This window comes from Dendropsophus ebraccatus, chromosome 2 (assembly GCF_027789765.1).
Source record: "Dendropsophus ebraccatus isolate aDenEbr1 chromosome 2, aDenEbr1.pat, whole genome shotgun sequence".
Classification (NCBI taxonomy): Eukaryota; Metazoa; Chordata; class Amphibia; order Anura; family Hylidae; genus Dendropsophus; species Dendropsophus ebraccatus.
This window is the reverse complement of record NC_091455.1, coordinates 15,498,727-15,518,672: the sequence shown is the minus strand read 5'-3', so window position 1 is coordinate 15,518,672 and position 19,946 is coordinate 15,498,727. Positions and strand designations below refer to the sequence as shown.

The window sequence follows — 19,946 nt, the reverse complement described above, 5'->3', positions numbered from 1 at the left end:
GTATAAAAACATTAAATTATTTTGAAAATGTATATAAATTTGTTTTTAACAATACAATAAAGGTATACACTGCATAGTATTTCTGACATCAACATTTGCACAGGTTTTACATAAAAACAAAAAAATTACATGTTTACACAAAGTAAATGGTAATACTATATTGTTCAAAAATTTAGAAATTTGAATTTTTTTAAGTAATACTTTTTATTTTAAGCTCCATTTAAAATGATGGATATTGGTGAGAATTGGTGTGTACGTGCAACACTTGTTTGGCTCAAAAGATAATAATACTAAAATTAATATTAATAAAATGGTGGTGGCCATTAAGTGGTCTGTTTGATCTCATTATAACTTTAAGGGATTTGTTTAGTACTATTTTCACACTCTTTTCGAGGCTTTTTGAACTATAAAAAAAAGTCTGTGCCCCAAGCAAAAAAAAAAAAAAAAAAAAGGTCTGAAAAGAATTTTTTGGCAGTATTTTCAGGTTGTTTTTTTTTTTTGGACCACCAGGAAAGCTATAGCCCAAAAAAGGGAGACACAAAATATGTGCCAGAATGCCAACATATTTTGGCACATAATTTGGCACTGAATTTTAAGGATGCAAAGAACAGTTTTCCCATTGTATTCCATAGGGAAAAAAATCATAACCATTAAAAAAACTTTAACGTGAACTCGTCATTAAAAATAAAAAAAAATTAAATCGATTATTTATTTTGAACATAATTTTTTGCTACTTATTTTTTCTATATTTATCTATATTCTAAAATAATCTTGGAAATTAAAAGCTTCACTCTCTGGGTCTAATAAAAAAAAAAAATGTTCTCAAAAAGTTCCCTTTAAAATGGCCCAAAAACATAGTGGGAGACTAGCGAGAGAAGTCTTCTGATTTGGGGTTATATGATTATATCCTGTAGATACAAAAAGCTAAACATACAAATTAGCCCTTACTGTAACATAAAATACTGCACAAGGCATAAGAACACCAGAATAAGACACCTGGCTCATGGACTACATGTCTACTGGTGATTTGGAGGTTTGTTCTGGAACCACATGGTAATTGGCAAATTTATGTAATACAGGGATAAAACGGGGGCCAATACTTTTACAATTTAGATTTGTATGTTTTAATTTTTTTTTTTTTTTTTTTTACCAATTACTAATTAATATTTGGTAACCAGGCTCTTTTTCTCCCAACACTATGGCGATAGCTAATCCCTATGTAAACAGGGATGCACAGGATAAAAATAAAAATAAAATAATAGCCAGTTCTTTTTTTCCCCCCTTGTTGCTTATATAGCACTACCCTATTCCACAGATTGTCACCATGTATGTGTCCCTTTCCTCAATGGGGCTTACAGTCTAATTTCCCTATTGCAAGCAATTTTATTGAAAGTCAATTAACCTATTGGCAAACTTTTGTTCTTCTGGGTTTCCTCCCACATTTTAAAATGGGTAAAATACAGATTCCATGCCATTGTTGCCTGTTGCCATTGGTTGACAAAGCTGTCCATTTGGCCAACAGCCCCTTCACACGTGAATATTTGGCTTGGCTGAGCATTTATGTGTTTTGAATGGAGATAGGTAGGGTAACCTGTTGGGTGGTGAGACTCCTCTGATGGCTGCTTATTGCTCAGAGAACTTAAGGATTGAGCAATTGAATTCTAACCTGCCCAACGCTTCTCTCTCTCAGCATCCTCGGGGGACAGTCTGGAGGCCATCATACAGGATAGGTTGCACTCATGTCATGTTTGAAGCCTTACATTGACCTACGCATCAACATTGTGTTTAAAAGGGACACTAAAGGGCAGCCTGAGATGTTGCTGATGGGCCCACAGAGCCAACCTGCCAAAAATCGGCAGGTCCAGAAAACTTTTTTCTAATGAATATGGGGGAATTTATTGTGGATCATAGGGATCAAACATCTCATTGGTGCATTGGCCAAATTGCCTAAAAAACTTTTATTCTAAGGATAACCTAAGCCATAGAACAATAACTTAAAGAAAGAGAAAGAGGTGTCCTACATGGGGACAGGAGGATAGCTTACAACCTATGCTAATACTTGGCCTATATTCACGTCAAGACCTTAAAATAAATTATAAGCCCCCACCCTGTCCATCATTTTCTGGAAAAAACAAACAAACATACATAAATACCCCAGTGGTATCCGTTACAAATAAATAACACTTGTGCTGAGGTAATAACACACAAAAAAAGTTTTAAAGCCAAAGTAACATTGTGTCTCTTTGTAGTGTTTTTTTTGTTTTTTTAATTTGGTGCATTTCCTTCGAGATATAAAAAGAAAAAAAAAAAAGAGAAATTGTTGCCGAAAAAGCTTAATCATGATGAAGATGTTTTGTTTTTTTGCCAGCTTCGATATGAAAGAGATTACCAGACATCAATTGTATAAAATAATGTACAAAAAGGTACAAATTTTTCGACATGGAGGTGAAGTTGTGACCTCAACTCACAGAGTACAAAAGTCAAATTTTAGGAATCTAAGACGCCAAGGATTAGAAGGTCGAGATCAACCTCGTCTTGGACGTACAACAGAGATTGCACCCAGATGGTCCTCTTGATCCCGGATGGTCCTCAAGATCCCGGATGGTCCTCTTGATCCCGGATGGTCCTCTTGATCCCCTGATGTTATCAAAAATATTTTGAATCCTTTATAATCTGATAAAGGTTCTATCAATCTACAACATGAACTAGAGGAACAAAGATACCGGAGGGTTTCCAGAGAATGTCTATTAGGTGATCTCCTTGGATTTTCAGACGATCACACAGTAGGACTTGAGTTCCATTTCGTGGTCTTTATTGTAAAGCCATACGAAACTCTTCTAGAAGAAGCTCCCAGACTTAACCAGAGAGTTTGCCCCATCTCCATCGGCCCATAGTTATTTCTCATAGTAAATACTTCAGAACTGATTGCACAAAAACCACGTTACCACTGTCTTCCAGAAGACCATAGATAGGGGATAGGACAATCCACCGTATACTGCCTTCAGGTGGGTCATCTGCCTCGGAAAACTTTGATTTTGTTGATAGAAGTAAGGTTTCCTATGATTTCTGCTTCAAAGTCTCCGTCATGGACACCAGTTTGCCTAAAGGCTCCAGCGGATGGGTTGTTCTCCCAGTAATGATGCCAATTTCCTTTGCTGTCAGCCCCAAAACCGTACAAGTCCACCTGCAAGAAGAGATGATTCAAAGCAAAAATTACAAAACAAGTACATTTTTGATTAGTTGGCTGCAAGACCCCCATCAACCGGTAGATCTAGCCAGGAGAACTGCATGGAAGTGTTCCACTCCCCAGCCTGGCATTTGATCCACCACTGCGACCAAGCCAGGAAGCCAGGAAGCTGCCCTGCTCTTCTCCTGGTTGTATCTAGAGATCAGTGGGGGTCGAAGCACGAGGACTCCAACTGATCAGAACTTTTAAAAAGTTCTTAAAAATTACCGTAACTTTAAAGTGACTCTGTACCCACAATCTGACCCCCCCAAACCACTTGTACCTTCGGATAGCTGCTTTTAATCCAAGATCTGTCCTGGGGTCCGTTCGGCAGGTGATGCAGTTATTGTCCTAAAAAACAACTTTTAAACTTGCAGCCCAGTGCCAAACTGCTGTGGCCTAGAGTATCTGTGTCCTAACCGTGCACCACCCCTCCGTCCCTCCTCCCCATCCTCTCCAACATTAGGAATGCCACTGGCAGGATTTTTCTTATTCCTCTGCAGTAAAAACTACACATGTGCCTAATGATCCAGCCCATGTGCCGTGCTAACACAGGTGATGAATAGGAGAATACCTGCCTGGAGCATTCCTAATGATGAGAAGAGCGGGGAGGAGGGCTGGTGCAAAGTTAGGGGACAGATATTGTAGGCCACGGCCGTTTGACACAGGGCTTCAAGTTTAAAAAGTTGTTTTTTAGGACAATAACTGCAGCACCTGCCGAACGGACCCCAGGACAGATCTTGGATTAAAGCAGCTATCTGAAGGTACAAGCGGTTTGGGGTAGGCAGATTGTGGGTACAGAGTCGCTTTAAGTGAATTTTTTAGGTTTCATTATGGTTGACTAAAGCCCTTAAAAGTGGTTCAAGTTTTTAGACAGGTCACTGTAGGCACTTAAAGGGGTTTCTCAAGGCGTTTACACTAAGGGCCTATCCTGTTCAACCATCAACAGGCCTGGAGCATCAAGTTACTGCAGTGCAACTCCTATTCATTTCAATGGGAGCTGAGTTGCAGGACCCCGACACTGTCACTACACAAAGAACATAGCCTGGCCGCATTCAATTGAAGAGTTGTGCTCTAGTTCTCTGCACTGGGTGACCACCATGACAACCACAGTAACAGGGAACCCTGCACTACACCAGCACCCTCACCCCTTTACCCCAGATTTGGAGGGGCTTCCGCCCCAACCCCCCCTTATCACAATGTAATCACATACCATATATTATATAGTGAGACTATCCCTTTAAGTTACACCTTATGTGCAGGGTATATGATTCCTACCTGATCACAGATGTGAAGAGCAAATATAACACTCAGCATCCCAGTAGACGGGTAGCGCCCATGGTGGAATAACCACCGGTCATATATGTATTTCATGAAGTCTGGGTGGTAGACAAGAATCTGTTACAGAACAAACACAATAAAAATATTATTCATTATAATAACAATATAAATAACAGTAGCAACAATAAAAAGTCCCAGAATTCCATGCGCTTTAGCACAAGCCCAGGAGGAACCGCCAGGACTGTACACATGGTTCATGAATAGAATATGAGCATTACAGTAATAAGAGAGAAGGTGCAGCAACAACAAGATAGAGGTACACCATGTACTTGAGCAGTAATACCCTCCACCTCTATATCTGGAGAGATCAGCGATTTCCCAGTCATTTATAGTATCTCTCCAACAGATGTAGCCCTAGCCTAAGGCGAAACATGTTGGGAGGGAGGCCACCTCTAATAACAGAACAAGTCATCAGCTATTAGTCATATGATAGGAGCCCATCACACATCACTGGGACTTGTTAGCACCGCTGACTAGTCAGATCCGAACTATATATAAGGCGACGGATATAACGCTGCATATAGGAGAACTTAGTATCGCAATTGCACTGGACAGAAAAAAAAAACGATAGGGGACTTGTGTTTGTTACATTGTTTAGATACTTTTGTACCACGCTGGGCAATGGATCATCAGGATGTGTTAGTGCACAAAACTAGGATCCTTATTTTTTTGTGGCGTAAACTTGGACCAGATGCACCAGATTTATCATCAGCCTGAGCCACAGGGTAAACTAGACTAAGGATGTTCCAGATTTAAAGGGGTATTCTGCTCAGACATAACTTTTGATATGTTGCTGCCTAACAATTCCTTCCATACTTTGTATTATCAATTCAGTCTCCTTCCCCCAGTTCTCAGCTCCTGCTTTAGGCTGAAGACAAAAAAAAATCTGAGTGTGAGCTTTTTTTTCTGTTTCTCCCTCCTCCCCCCTCTCTTTTGAGACGGCTAATGTAAACAATTTATTATTTAGCAAAAAGTAACACGCACTATAATGCTCATGAGCACCCTCCACACTTCCGAACTCCACCAGTCCGGACAAAACATCCAATATATACAATAGTAGTGAAGGAAAAAAGTGATTTGCTCACCATGTAGCCGCCAACTTCGGGTTATGAAACCCACTGTGCTCCAATTGTAAGGAGCAATATACTCACAGAGTCGATATGACTTAAATCTTTTTTATTTTATTTTCTTCTTTTAAAGTGAATGCAGCATAAAGTTAACATGCTCACAGCTGATGTTTCTCTCAGACTCGGACGCCCAAGTACGTCCTCCTCGCGGACGTTTCGGAGGATACAGACTCCTCCTTCCTCATGCGCGAGGACGTAAGGGAGAGGGCGGGATTATAATGAACCAACATTTAACCCTATAGGTATCGCCAATAAGTAGTATAACATGCAATATAACACAATGCTACAAATTCATTATAATACGCATGATAGTTGGGTGGGACTAAAGGTAATAACTATGCGTGCTCAATATTTACAAAAATGCACTAAAGCTACACACTTCATTGAGTCCGTTAGGGCTCAATGTTTCTAATTTGGAAATCCAATATGTCTCATGACGGAGTAACCGCTTGCGGTTCTCCTCTCTGTCTGCACACAGCTCAACCTGCTCCACAATTTGCCATCGTAAATCACAGATATTGTGTCGGTTTTCGGAAAAGTGTCTCGCAACGGTTGTCTCCCCAAACGGTCTCTGCTCTTCATTTTTTCTATTATCATGTTTAATGTCAAACTTACGTATAGCCGTTTTATGTTCGTTAAGGCGAATTTTTATCGGGCGGCTCGTCTGTCCGACATACCCTAGTCCACAGGGACATTTAAGAAGATACAACACATTTTTATCATTACAAGTAAAAAAGCCCTTCACTGGGTATTTAATACCTTTTCTAGGATGGCTAATATACTCCCCTTTTATGATGGCACTACAGTGTTGGCAGGATAGGCAGCTGAATGTGCCTTTACGTCTGCTAGCTAGAAATGTCTGTTTAGAAATTTTCTTTTTAGCTATATCGCCTCTAATTAATTTGTTACACAGTGACTTATTTTTTCTATAGCAGAAAATCGGGTTCTCTTTAAAGATGTTATTATACTTCGGATCACTTTTTAGCAGATCCCAATGTTTCAGAACACATTTTCTGATGATGTCAGCATGTCGGTCATAAGTAGTACAAAATACCAATTTTTCTTTTTTATCTGTTCTAGTATGTTTTTTCCTTAAATCATCTCTCTGTAACTTTCTTACTTCTTTTTCTGTTCTTTCAACCTCATTTTTATTATAACCCCTCTCTTCAAATTTCACCTTAATCTTCTCAGCATTTTTCTTATACTCGTTCTCAGTACTAGCTATACGTCTTGCTCTAATGAACTGTGATTTGGGTAAGCTTTTGAAGACATGGGGGGCATGTTGGCTTTCGCGATGTAACATATTATTACGATCGGTTGGTTTGGAAAACATCGTTGTCTCAAACCCCGTTTCCTGTTTTATGATCTCTACGTCCAAAAAATGGATTTTAACGGAGCTGTATTCCAATGTAAATTTTATGGACTCGTGACATTTATTTAAAGTCTCTACGAATGCCAATAAGGAAGATTCGTCTGACGTCCAGAGCAGGCACACGTCATCCACGTATCTCAACCACGTGGACGACGTGGGCATGATCGGGACGACAAACGTCTCCTCAAAGGCATGCATAAAGATGTTGGCTAAACTTGGGGCTACCGATGATCCTATGGAAACGCCATGGGTCTGCAGAAAAAAGTCGTCATCAAATCTAAAGTAATTCTTACTCAGGACGAGTTCTAGCAATCCCATAAGGAAATTTATCATATTATTACTCAACTTGATATCTTTGTTGAGTTGTTCTCTGATACATGCCATGCCCTCATCTTGCGGAATGTTGGTATATAAACTCTGCACATCAAGTGTACAGAGGTAAGTGACATCTTTACTATTTATTTGTTCCATCGCATTGAGGAAATGGCATGTATCCACAAGAAACCTGTCCAATTTCTTCACAATTTCCTGTAAAAAGGAATCAACATATACTGACAAGGACTGTAGCAGCGACCCGGAGCCTGAAACAATAGGCCGCCCGGGTGGGCTGCTACAGTCCTTGTGTATCTTGGGTAGGAGATACAGAATAGGGACACGAGGGGTCTCTATGTATAGAGCATCGGCTGTTTTTTGCTGAATGACGCCACCTACCACTCCTTCATTGATGAAGGAATCTACCTCTACTTTAAACCGCATTGTAGGATCTCCAGGTAGTTTACGATATGTTTTTTCATCACTGTGTAACAAATTAATTAGAGGCGATATAGCTAAAAAGAAAATTTCTAAACAGACATTTCTAGCTAGCAGACGTAAAGGCACATTCAGCTGCCTATCCTGCCAACACTGTAGTGCCATCATAAAAGGGGAGTACATTAGCCATCCTAGAAAAGGTATTAAATACCCAGTGAAGGGCTTTTTTACTTGTAATGATAAAAATGTGTTGTATCTTCTTAAATGTCCCTGTGGACTAGGGTATGTCGGACAGACGAGCCGCCCGATAAAAATTCGCCTTAACGAACATAAAACGGCTATACGTAAGTTTGACATTAAACATGATAATAGAAAAAATGAAAAGCAGAGACCGTTTGGGGAGACAACCGTTGCGAGACACTTTTCCGAAAACCGACACAATATCTGTGATTTACGATGGCAAATTGTGGAGCAGGTTGAGCTGTGTGCAGACAGAGAGGAGAACCGCAAGCGGTTACTCCGTCGTGAGACATATTGGATTTCCAAATTAGAAACATTGAGCCCTAACGGACTCAATGAAGTGTGTAGCTTTAGTGCATTTTTGTAAATATTGAGCACGCATAGTTATTACCTTTAGTCCCACCCAACTATCATGCGTATTATAATGAATTTGTAGCATTGTGTTATATTGCATGTTATACTACTTATTGGCGATACCTATAGGGTTAAATGTTGGTTCATTATAATCCCGCCCTCTCCCTTACGTCCTCGCGCATGAGGAAGGAGGAGTCTGTATCCTCCGAAACGTCCGCGAGGAGGACGTACTTGGGCGTCCGAGTCTGAGAGAAACATCAGCTGTGAGCATGTTAACTTTATGCTGCATTCACTTTAAAAGAAGAAAATAAAATAAAAAAGATTTAAGTCATATCGACTCTGTGAGTATATTGCTCCTTACAATTGGAGCACAGTGGGTTTCATAACCCGAAGTTGGCGGCTACATGGTGAGCAAATCACTTTTTTCCTTCACTACTATTGTATATATTGGCTAATGTAAACAAGTCACTGGCAAGCTTTATCTGCAACATTGTAACTTCTTTGTAATGCTGGGAGGATCAATCACAATGCATTCATTAGCAACCTCAGATTAACCCTCCCAGCTTTACAAAGAAACTACAACTTTGCAGATACAGCCTGCCAGGGACTTGTTTACATCAGCTGTCTCAGAAGGGGACGGGAAATACAGAGGGAAAAGCTCCCACACAGATTTTTGTGTCTTCAGCAGAAAGCAGCAGCTCATAACTGGGGGAAGGAGACTGAATAGATAATAAGTATGGAAGAAATTGTTAGTCTCACCAGGGGCAGCAACATATCAAAAATTATGTTTGAGTGGAATACCCTTTGGAAGGGATTTTTCTGATGAGCTATTCACAGGAAAAGTCAGTCAGTCAGTGATCATTGGGGTGGTGACACTGGCACCCCGACCGATCAGCTGTTCAGTGTTTAGGATAGAAGCAGCAGCTGGCTCCAGTCACTGTGTAGTGGTCGGACCTCGTTACTGCAGCTCAGCTGTCCATTTTAACTGTGCAGGTGATAAGTGGGGGGTGGCAGGTGTCGGTCCTCGCCGATCAGGTATTGATGACCAGTCAGGGGGACAACTCATTGTATGTTTTTTTTACCAGAAAACCTTGCTAAATATTATGCAATATTAGTAAATCTGCCCAATTGAGATTGCTGTATGTAACAAATAGATAACATTTATTAGAGATCCATAAATGATGTATCTATAGGGATCAGTGATCCTTCAGGACCAGTTGTAGATAGAATACTCTATACTGCTCACCTTGTCTTTGGTGACTTTGATCTTGCGCGGTACTGGAGCATATGTGCTGGAAAAGGATAAGAAGAGAAATATTACTACCAGAAAGTAGCAGCAACCATACAGTACACCTGAAAATACTATCCAGCTGCTATGTCCACGTCACTATAACAGTGGTTATCGCCTAAGGAGAGCCTATCTGCCTTATTCCTATAGAGGTTGGCCGGAGTGACAACGCACATTCATACAGAACAATGCTGAGAGCTGCTGTTCTAAAACTACATAGGAAGACTGCTCTCTGCTGGAGATAGGAGGAACTGCAGGAAGGACCTGTGACCAGGAACAGCTATTGCAGTGAGCAGGTGACCGACAATCGCTAGAGAAGTGTTGTCCGACCTATGGCAAAACTATCGAAGCTGGCAAACTAGGATATCACTGTATCCAGCAGCCGACAGGGTCTTCTTTGGCTGGTTTCCCTGAGATCAGTGATCTGTTTGCTGCACTGGTCTACTATGCATTGCTCCCACCTAGCCTTCACACTGATGAGGGGCAACACCCTGAAACAGCTGTCTGTGGATGGATACCTGGCCTTGGTATTCCCCTGGTCCTATCATCAGACTCGTAACTGAGTTTGATATTGACTGAAGGAGCCACTTAATATGGTGGTTTTGGTGGTCTCCATAAATGTCCTTCCCTGGAGGCATAGCTGGCCAGTCCTGTGTTTTGAGACTCCTAACTGAGGCTCTGCGGACCTTTTTGAATATCCATATATCCCAGGGAGCAATGCACCTAGAATATCACTGCATTGAGTGCTTTCACCAGCAGCCGACAGTGTTATCTTTAGCTGGTCTCCCTGAGATCAGTGATCTGTTTGCCTTAGTATCCTGGACTGTGGCCTTGTGTTAGGTCCATTCTTGATAGTTGTTAGTTACACAATTACTCACAGGGTCTACACCCAAGTACAATAAGAAAATCAAGGGAGGAACAATTGGGACTTGCCACAGAGTGGTCTCACCATAAGTGTCATACATAGGTAGAAGATAAGTGTCCCTTATGTTCCATTAGTTCACAGGAAGGTCTGGGTTCTGAAGATAGGACCTTGAGCTGGTCCGTCATGTCAGAAAGTCACGGTATCTTCCAATCACCAAGACTTGTCCTCTCCGTCACCTATGTCAACTCTACGTATGTCCCAATCTGTATGTTTGAGGGTAACATAATTTGTCCTCAAGATTTCCAACTCCCGACTCCCATAAGACAAAGGCTTTCTAAGGTCACAAGAAGCTGCCGATGGGAATTCCATATGAAATCGACCCCACCACGAGAAGTTCACAATCCAGGGCATGAATAGAACATTCATATGAGGAGTCTTCAGGGCACAATGGTTTCCTGTCTGAGGACCCCCTTCTCCTCCACCCGGCAGATGTATGGAGTCACAAGGGGACTCAAGAAAATAAATAAAAAAAAATCGGCTTATTGTTGCAGAAAGCAGCGGAGCCTTGTGACAGCCGATAAGGGGCAGTCAGTGGAGGAGGCGGCAGCTGTGTGACCGGGACCTGAAACTCAATCATCCAAGAATCCCCGAGCTTCAGGTCTCAAGGCGGCCACTTCAAGCCAATAAACCCGAGCGAATAGGGGCCATTGTCTCATCTGAGCAGACAAAGTGACTTCTTATTAAGCCACTGTAATGGATCCTAATCCCCTCTCTTAATTATACGGAAAATGAATGATGCATGCCAGGGCAACGGCGGGGAAGAACGGGGAGATTCTGGATTGAAAAGATAACTCTAACCAATTCTACAACAGAAATAAAGAAATTTAACGATTTCAAAATTTCAAATTTGTGACCATGTTTTCCTATGTATTCCTAAATCTGGATATTCACCTCCATTTACCACCCCCGAAAAGGATTAATTGAACGGTGAATTTGGTTATACAGGCTACAGGATTGCTCAATGCTTGCAACGTCTAAACACAGGGGCACATTTATCAAGACTTGCATACTCATAAACCAGTCTTAGAGGGGTTATCCAGTGCTACAAAAACATGGCCACTTTCTTTCAGAGACAACACGACTGTTGTCTCCAGTTCAGGTGCAGTTTGCAATTAGCTCCATTCACTTCAATGGAACTGAGAAGCAAAACCTACTCCCAAGCTGGAGACAAGAGCGGTGCTATCTCTGGAAGAAAGTGGCCATGTGTTTGTAGTGCTGGATAACCCCTTTAAATAAAGCCCCAGCCCCTTTTTCCCAGCCGGATTTACGCCTCTTAGTAAAGCCAGCCGGCCATTGTGACACAAGCCTATTAAATTATTAAATCTGGCGCGGGAGGAATCCATGCCTCCTCCCTGCTTGCTGTGAAAATCTGCCTCTTTTCCAGGACCACATGATGATGTCCCCCCCCAAAGTCTTTAAAGGGAACCCATCACCATTAAAATGCTACCTGAGCTATCACCATCATGTTATAGAGCAGGAAGAACTGAACAGATTAATATATATCTTTATGGGAAAAGATTCAGTATAACTTGTAATTTTTGATTGAAATCTCTGATGTTTCCATGCTAAAGAGTCCAGTCCATTAAGTGACCCCACCCACTGGACTCCTTAAAACAGAATGATCAGGATTTCACTCAACACGCTACAAGTTATACTGAATATTTTCCCACAAAGTTATATATCAATCTGCTCAGTTCTTCCTGCTCTATAACATGATGGTGATAGAATAGATAGCATTGTCTTGGTGACTGGAACCTCTCAAATGCTTAAATGGAACCTGTCACCCAGACAATGCTATTTAATCTATCACCATCATTTTATAGAGCTGGAAGAACTGAGCACATTGATATATAACTTTGTTGGAAAAGATTCAGTATAACTTGTAACATGTTGAGTGAAATCTCTGATCCTTCTATGTTAAGAAGTCCAGTGGGCAGGATCACTCAAAAGACTGGACTCTCTAGCATGGAAACATCAGAGATCTCAATAAAAAATTACAAGTTATACTAAATCTTTTCCCACAAAGATATATATCAATCTGTTCAGTTATTTCAGCTCTATGACATGATGGTGATAGATTAGATAGCATTGTCTTGGTGACAGGTTCCCTTTAAGCACCTAAAGAGGTTCCAGACTGTAGACAAGGAGGATTCCTTGACATTAAGCTTAACAGAAATTAAAGGGGTATTCCAGAGGAGAAAAGATATACAGATTTGTAAATTACTTCTATTTAAAAATCTCCACTCTTCCAGTACTTATCAGCTGCTGTATGTGGTGTATTCTTTTCAGTCACACACAGTGCTCTCTGCTGCCACCTCTGTCCATGTCAGGAACTGTCCAGAGCAGCAGCAAATCCCCACAGAAAACCTCTCCTGCTCTGGACAGTTCCTGACATGGTCAGAGGTGGCAGCAGAGAGCACTGTGTCAGACTGGAGAGAATACGCCACTTCCTGCAGGACATACAGTGGCTGATAAGTAATGGAACACTATAGTTTTTTTTTTAGTTTTTTTATTAGGAGCCATTTACATATCTGTATAACTTTTCTTATAACCTTTCGAGATGACAGGTACACTTTAAGGAGACGAGCTCTAAAGTTTACAACTTGCAGGTTTCTTTGAGAGATTTATTAGAAAATATTCAGCAAAAAAGTAGAAATATTTCGGTCCAGCATCGGGAGAACTTTGCTGTGTGTAGTCTTATTTTACCATCCTAAAGTAGGTCAGAGACGACGGCTCCTAATTACCAGGCGGCTCGGCCCGTCTCCGGCAGAATATCCCAAATTCAGCTTTTTTCTCCTCACTTTTAAGCTGTAAATTTTCCCAGCCGTCTGTGGATAGTAAGAGAGTGTGATGTATATAAAGGTGAAAGAAAGACGGTAACGGCGTGGGCATAACCGCCAGACACAGATCTAGCTGCCTCGGCATAACCGCAACGTAAGATTTATCAGAGGAGAGAGGCCGAATGTGCACGGTATATTCCGGAAATCCTGACAAAGTCCAAGTAAAGACCTCAAAACTCTTATCTGAAAAATGGAAGACAACCTGTACATTAGGCCTACAACTCTTTGACCCTGAAGCACTGGTTCCTCCCCTGCACAGGACACATGGTATATGCCACCAACACTTCCTGTATTCCCTGTATTCTGAGGCTGTTATTAGAGACAGATTTTCCCTAACAACAGGCAGTGGACGGAAGACTCCAGGGAATGAAGACACCTAGTGGCCAAGAGTTAACAGATGTTTTTCTAGGGTATAGGGTCCTTTTTGGTAAATGAAATGACATACAAAGATATTAGTAATCACACAGGCTATCACACGGAGGGAAGTTGTTCGAAATGACAGCGACCATAAGGCCATGCTGGTGGTGGGGTCAATGGTGCCTACGAGTAGGAGGAGTAGTTTGGTTGGAAAAGCTTCAACCCAATAGACCTGCATGTATCTCGTGACTCCATGTAACATGGACATTTATTCTGGACAGCGGCCCTAATGGCCATAGGGGGCACTGTGTTCGTGTGCACTGGGGCGTGGCTTCTATGAGCAGCTTACACTAAGGAAAAACTCTACTGCATTCCAATGAGATAACATGTTACGTTACATCCCACGGAGGACATAGCTGTCCAGGTCGGTGGTCTTCATCCTACTAGACGTTGGAGGGCCATGAGTTGGAGACAGCTGGTCTAGGCGACATTCATATGGCCATCATTTTCACATAATTTCCCCTGAAAATTGGATTTTCCTGCATTTTTGTTTCCATCCAGAACATGAAAACCAATCCTGATGTCCATTGGTGGAGGACTCCTCACCACACGTCGTCTTTTTTTTTTTTTTTGGACAGCTGTCATTTTGGGACCAAATAAAGGCTGTAATTTCAAAACAACGGCTGTTATTTGTAAAATAGTGGACGTTAACTGGGCTTAAAATGATGGCCGTCCAAAAAAAAGGCCTTCAAGTGACCTATTACTGATCTCTTTTGTAACAAACTGACCAAGTGCATAAAGAGTTTTTTTTTGTCTTCAATTACTTCAAGTGACTGAAATCTTCTTTGGGAAACCCATTAGGCCATCTGAGATACCGCCATCTTGGAGTCATCTACCATATGGGTGTCTCCTTACTTTTGAGACATTCTGTGCTGTTTTTTTTATTTCCCACGGATGAACATTAACAAAAAGAATTAGCGTACACTTCCTTTCAGGGACCGGTCCTCTGGTGGTCCATATCGGAGATACACCACCACTATCCACCCTGTGACAGCTCCTTTATATAACGGTGCGGGTAAGTCCTTGTACTCGGTAACCCTGATATCCAGGTAACTGTGTTTATAACAACTCAAGGGTAAAATCATAAATCTTGGAAAACGTTGGCTTTGTCTCCTTACATTGTTGTAACCAGCCGATCCGAGTCTGATCATAAGGTAACATTGTTATAATCAGCTACGGTTGCTGCTTGACTGATCGGGATGAATCGGCTCCGTACACGGATGATAAATTCTGTCACTGTAAGCGTCAACGGCCATAAATGTTTGTTTTGCTTCTTCAGGCTGAGAGACGGCACAGGACGATAACATGGAAACAGTAATATAGTAGTTATTATAGTAGTTATATTCCTGTATATAGGAGCAGTATTACAGTAGTTATATTCCTGTATATATGGGGCAGTATTATAGTAGTTCTATTCTTGTATATAGGAGCAGTATTATAGTAGTTATATTCCTGTATATAGGGGGCAGTATTATAGTAGTTATATTCTTGTATATAGGGGGCAGTATTATAGTAGTTATATTCCTGTATATAGGAGCAGTATTATAGTAGTTATAGTCTTGTATATAGGAGGCAGTATTGTAGTAGTTATATTCTTGTATATAGGAGAAGTATTATAGTAGTTATATTCCTGTATATAGGGGCAGTATTATAGTAGTTATATTCTTGTATATAGGAGGTAGTATTGTAGTAGTTATATTCTTGTATATAGGAGCTGTATTATAGTAGTTATATTCTTGTATATAGGGGCAGTATTATAGTAGTTATATTCCTGTATATAGGGGGCAGTATTATAGTAGTTATATTCCTGTATATAGGAGCAGTATTATAGTAGTTATATTCTTGTATATAGGAGCAGTATTATAGTAGTTATATTCCTGTATATAGCAGCAGTATTATAATAGTTATACTCTTGTATATAGGAGCAGTATTATAGTAGTTACATTCTTGTATGTAGGGGCAGTAATATAGTAGTTATATCTATGTACTCAGGTTTAAGTAATATAGTAGTTATTCTCATAACTACTTAGTCCTGTAACATTGGGGTTGCAGAACCATTCCATGGCCCCCCTTCCCTGTTTATGCACGCTTTGCGGGGTTAGCGGTCGCTGACCAACAGTGTGAAGTTAGTTTAGGGACCCATGTGAACCAGGAGATCGGCACGTGGTACATGGGGCAATATGGTTTGATCAAATTATATACCAACATCCTGGAGTTGGTTTTTAAATGTAACATAGTGGCATTAGTATCAGCCATAGATGTGATGTGCAGCAGCTCCTTTCTCTCCATGTCGTAGTTTATTTTTCTCCCTTATCTAAGCAGTTGGCACTCCCCTTCGTAAGACCCACATGACCCAAATTAGCCGGATATACCTGTGCTCACATGTCAGTACCTCCTGTCTTTCCCATTCTATCTGCAGCAGTAATGGCGAGTACAAGAGCATATTCACACTTGTGTTGTTTAGCGGCAGCTTTCTCCGCTGGTGGTGCCAACTGGTTTTTGGGGGGGCACTTGGGGATTGGTCCTGTGACATTGGGGTTGCAGGGCCATTCTATGGCCCTCCTTCCCTGTTTGTGCACACTTTGCGGGGTTGGCGGTCGCTGACCGACACAGTGTGGAGTTAGTGTAGGGACCCATGTGAACCAGGAGACCTGCACGTGGTACATGGGGCAATATGGTTTGATCAAATTATATACCAACATCCTGACGTTGGTAACCAAGTGGCATTAGTATCAGCCATAGGTGTGATGTGCAGCAGCTCCTTTCTCTCCATGTCGTAGTTTATTTTTCTCCCTTATCTAAGCAGTTGGCACTCCCCTTCGTAAGACCCACATGAACCAAATTAGCCGGATATACCTGTGCTCACATGTCAGTACCTCCTGTCTTTCCCATTCTATCTGCAGCAGTAATGCCGAGTACAAGAGGATATTCACACTTGTGTTGTTTGGCGGCAGCTTTCTCCGCTGGTGGTGCCAACTGGTTTTTGGGGGGGCACTTGGGGATTGGTCCTGTGACATTGGGGTTGCAGGGCCATTCTATGACCTCCCTACCCTGTTTGTGCACGCTTTGCAGGGTTGGCGGTCGCTGACCGACACAGTGTGGAGTTAGTGTAGGGACCCATGTGAACCAGAAGAGCGGCACGTGGTACATGGGGCAATATGGTTTGATCAAATTATATACCAACATCCTGGCGTTGGTTTTTTAATGTAGCCTTTCTCTCCATGTCGTATAAAAAACATCCACAGATCCATCCCACACAGCACTTAAGCTCGCCCCAAACACTAAAACTAAATGGAACATAAAAGAAACATGAAGAAAATAAAAGAGATATAGGCAAGGCCTATGCTAAGTGTCCCAGTCTCCCATGGCACCTGTGTGTCACTCTCTCAGCACGGCGTGGGCACAGATTGCTGATCTTGCACGGTGTTCGGTGAATACCAAATAACACATTAGTGATGCAGATACAGAACTAATGAGATTAAGGTCTTGTGGAATTGTAAGCCATCCTGGAGATGTGAGTACAAGACAATCTCCAGGGTCTGTGAGGATCAGGCCGATGCCTATAGTTTCTGAATACCACAAAGTAACTTACAAGTTTATCGTCCCAGTGGTCAGAGCGCTGACAATCCACTGCAGGTCAAGGGTCTTGAAGGGGATGAGGACCATGCTGACGTTATCCGGAAGGTTTCGCACGCTCTCTGGGTACACAAAGTGGTGGGTGGTCTTATTGCCAACGTCCTTCTCAAATCTTGTGGTTGGAGCATGGTTCATCCTGGAAGAAAGGCAAAGTTTGGTCAGACTATTAAAGATACAATGCACTATATTAACTTCAGTGAAATTCACTGAAAATCTTTTTTTCTAAAAAAAAAACTGTTGTCAAAAAGTTATATATATTAGTAATTTACTTCTATTTAAAAAATCTCTAATCTTCCAGTACTTATCAGCTGCTGAATGTCCTGCATGAAGTGGTGTCTGACAGTGCTCTCTGCTGCCACCTCTGTCCTTGTCAGGAACTGTCCAGAGCAGCAGCAAATCCCTATAGAAAATCTCTCCTGCTCTGGACAGTTCCTGACATGGACAGAGGTGGCAGCAGAGAGCACTGTGTCAGGCTGGAAAGAACACACCACTTCCTGCAGGACATTCAGCAGCTGATAAGTATTGGAAGACTGGAGATTTTTAAATAGAAGTAAATTACAAATCTATGTAACTTTCTGAAACCAGATGATTTTGCAGAAAATTTTCGCTGTACATGTAAAAAGTTTACCATTTCAAAAGTTGCAGTAAACTCTGGGATTGAATTCTACATCAGATACAAGATCTTTGCTTGCTGTCACTGAAATGGAGTATTTTTTGGAAACGTTGGCTTGGGCTGCCCAGGCATGATGGAAAATGTAGTTTTGCAACAGCTGAAGGGCCACAAATGTGACACCAGAGCCATATTCTCATATACCAGTTGCTGCGATACCAGTTACTAGTTGGTGAGCGGGTGAGGAGCGCTATATTGTAGATGTCGTCCCCACCAACACGTGTATAAAAAGCCTAAATAAATCTCATAAAGACCATTATGAAAAGTGATTTTCATTTAAATGTAATTCAACTCCGATAAAGAAAACATCTTTATTATATCAGAGAAGCGTCCCCAGAGCCCCAATATCTAACCCAATTTGGGAGAGGATGACATTTCATTTTAAATGACTGTCTGGCAGCTCATTTCCCATCTGAAGAATGAAAATACAATGTAGACAAGTTGTGAGCATGGATTCTGATCCCAGCGAGAGCGTCGGGATTAGGAACATGAGTCATAGGGCTGAGAAACAACCAATCAGGCTATTTATTGTCAGTGAAAGAAAATACACAGCCTTATACGTCCAATAGGTAAAGGGCATAAAAACAACTAACAACTATAGTACTGCTCCTATATACAAGAATATAACTGCTATAATACTGCTCCTATATACAGGGATATAACTACTATAATACTGCTTCCTATATACAGGAATATAACTACTATAATACTGCCCCCTATATACAGGAATATAACTACTATAATACTGCTTCCTATATACAGGAATATAACTACTATAATACTGCTCCTATATACAAGAATATAACTGCTATAATACTGCTCCTATATACAGGGATATAACTACTATAATACTACCCCTATATACAAGAATATACTACTATAATACTGCTCCTATATACAGAAATAAAACTACTATAATACTGCTCCTATATACAAGAATATAACTACTATAATACTGCTCCTATATACAGGAATATAACTGCTATAATACTGCCTCCTATATACAAGAATATAACTACTATAATACTACCCCTATATACAGGGATATAACTACTATAATACTACCCCTATATACAAGAATATACCTACTATAATACTGCTCCTATATACAGAAATATAACTACTATAATGCTGCTCCTATATACAAGAATATAACTACTATAATACTGCTCCTATATACAGGAATATAACTACTATAATACTGCTCCTATATACAGGAATATAACTACTATAATACTGCTCCTATATACAAGAATATAACTACTATAATACTGCTCCTATATACAGGAATATAACTACTATAATACTGCTCCTATATACAGGGATATACTACTATAATACTGCTCCTATATACAGGAATATAACTACTATAATACTGCTCCTATATACAGGGATATAACTACTATAATACTGCTCCCTATATACAAGAATATACTACTATAATACTGCTCCTATATACAAGAATATAACTACTATAATACTGCTCCTATATACAAGAATATAACTACTATAATACTGCTCCTATATACAAGAATATAACTACTATAATACTGCTCCTATATACAGGAATATAACTACTATAATACTGCTCCTATATACAAGAATATAACTACTATAATACTGCTCCTATATACAAGAATATAACTACTATAATACTGCTCCTTAACTTTTGATATGTTGCTGCCCATGGCAAGACTAAGGGCCAGTACACATGGAGTAAAACAGGCGGAATTATCCTGTCGGCCTGTCTCATACAGGTA

At 40.7% G+C, this 19,946-nt stretch overlaps 1 protein-coding gene across 4 annotated transcripts in view; it reads right to left on the bottom strand.

Moving 5' to 3' along the window:
* Positions 1-485: 485 nt before the first annotated feature.
* The window catches only part of ST3GAL1 (ST3 beta-galactoside alpha-2,3-sialyltransferase 1), a 108,009-nt gene continuing 88,548 nt past the window's right edge, over positions 486-19,946 (bottom strand). For all 4 annotated transcript variants that reach the window (XM_069957069.1, XM_069957072.1, XM_069957070.1 and 1 more), the window contains exons 6-9: positions 17,473-17,652; positions 9,657-9,702; positions 4,505-4,624; positions 486-3,184 (exon numbers count right to left, since the gene is read on the bottom strand). In XM_069957069.1, coding sequence (XP_069813170.1) covers positions 3,011-3,184; positions 4,505-4,624; positions 9,657-9,702; positions 17,473-17,652 — 520 coding nt within the window. In that variant the 3' untranslated portion in view covers positions 486-3,010. The remainder of the gene's footprint in view (positions 3,185-4,504; positions 4,625-9,656; positions 9,703-17,472; positions 17,653-19,946) is intronic.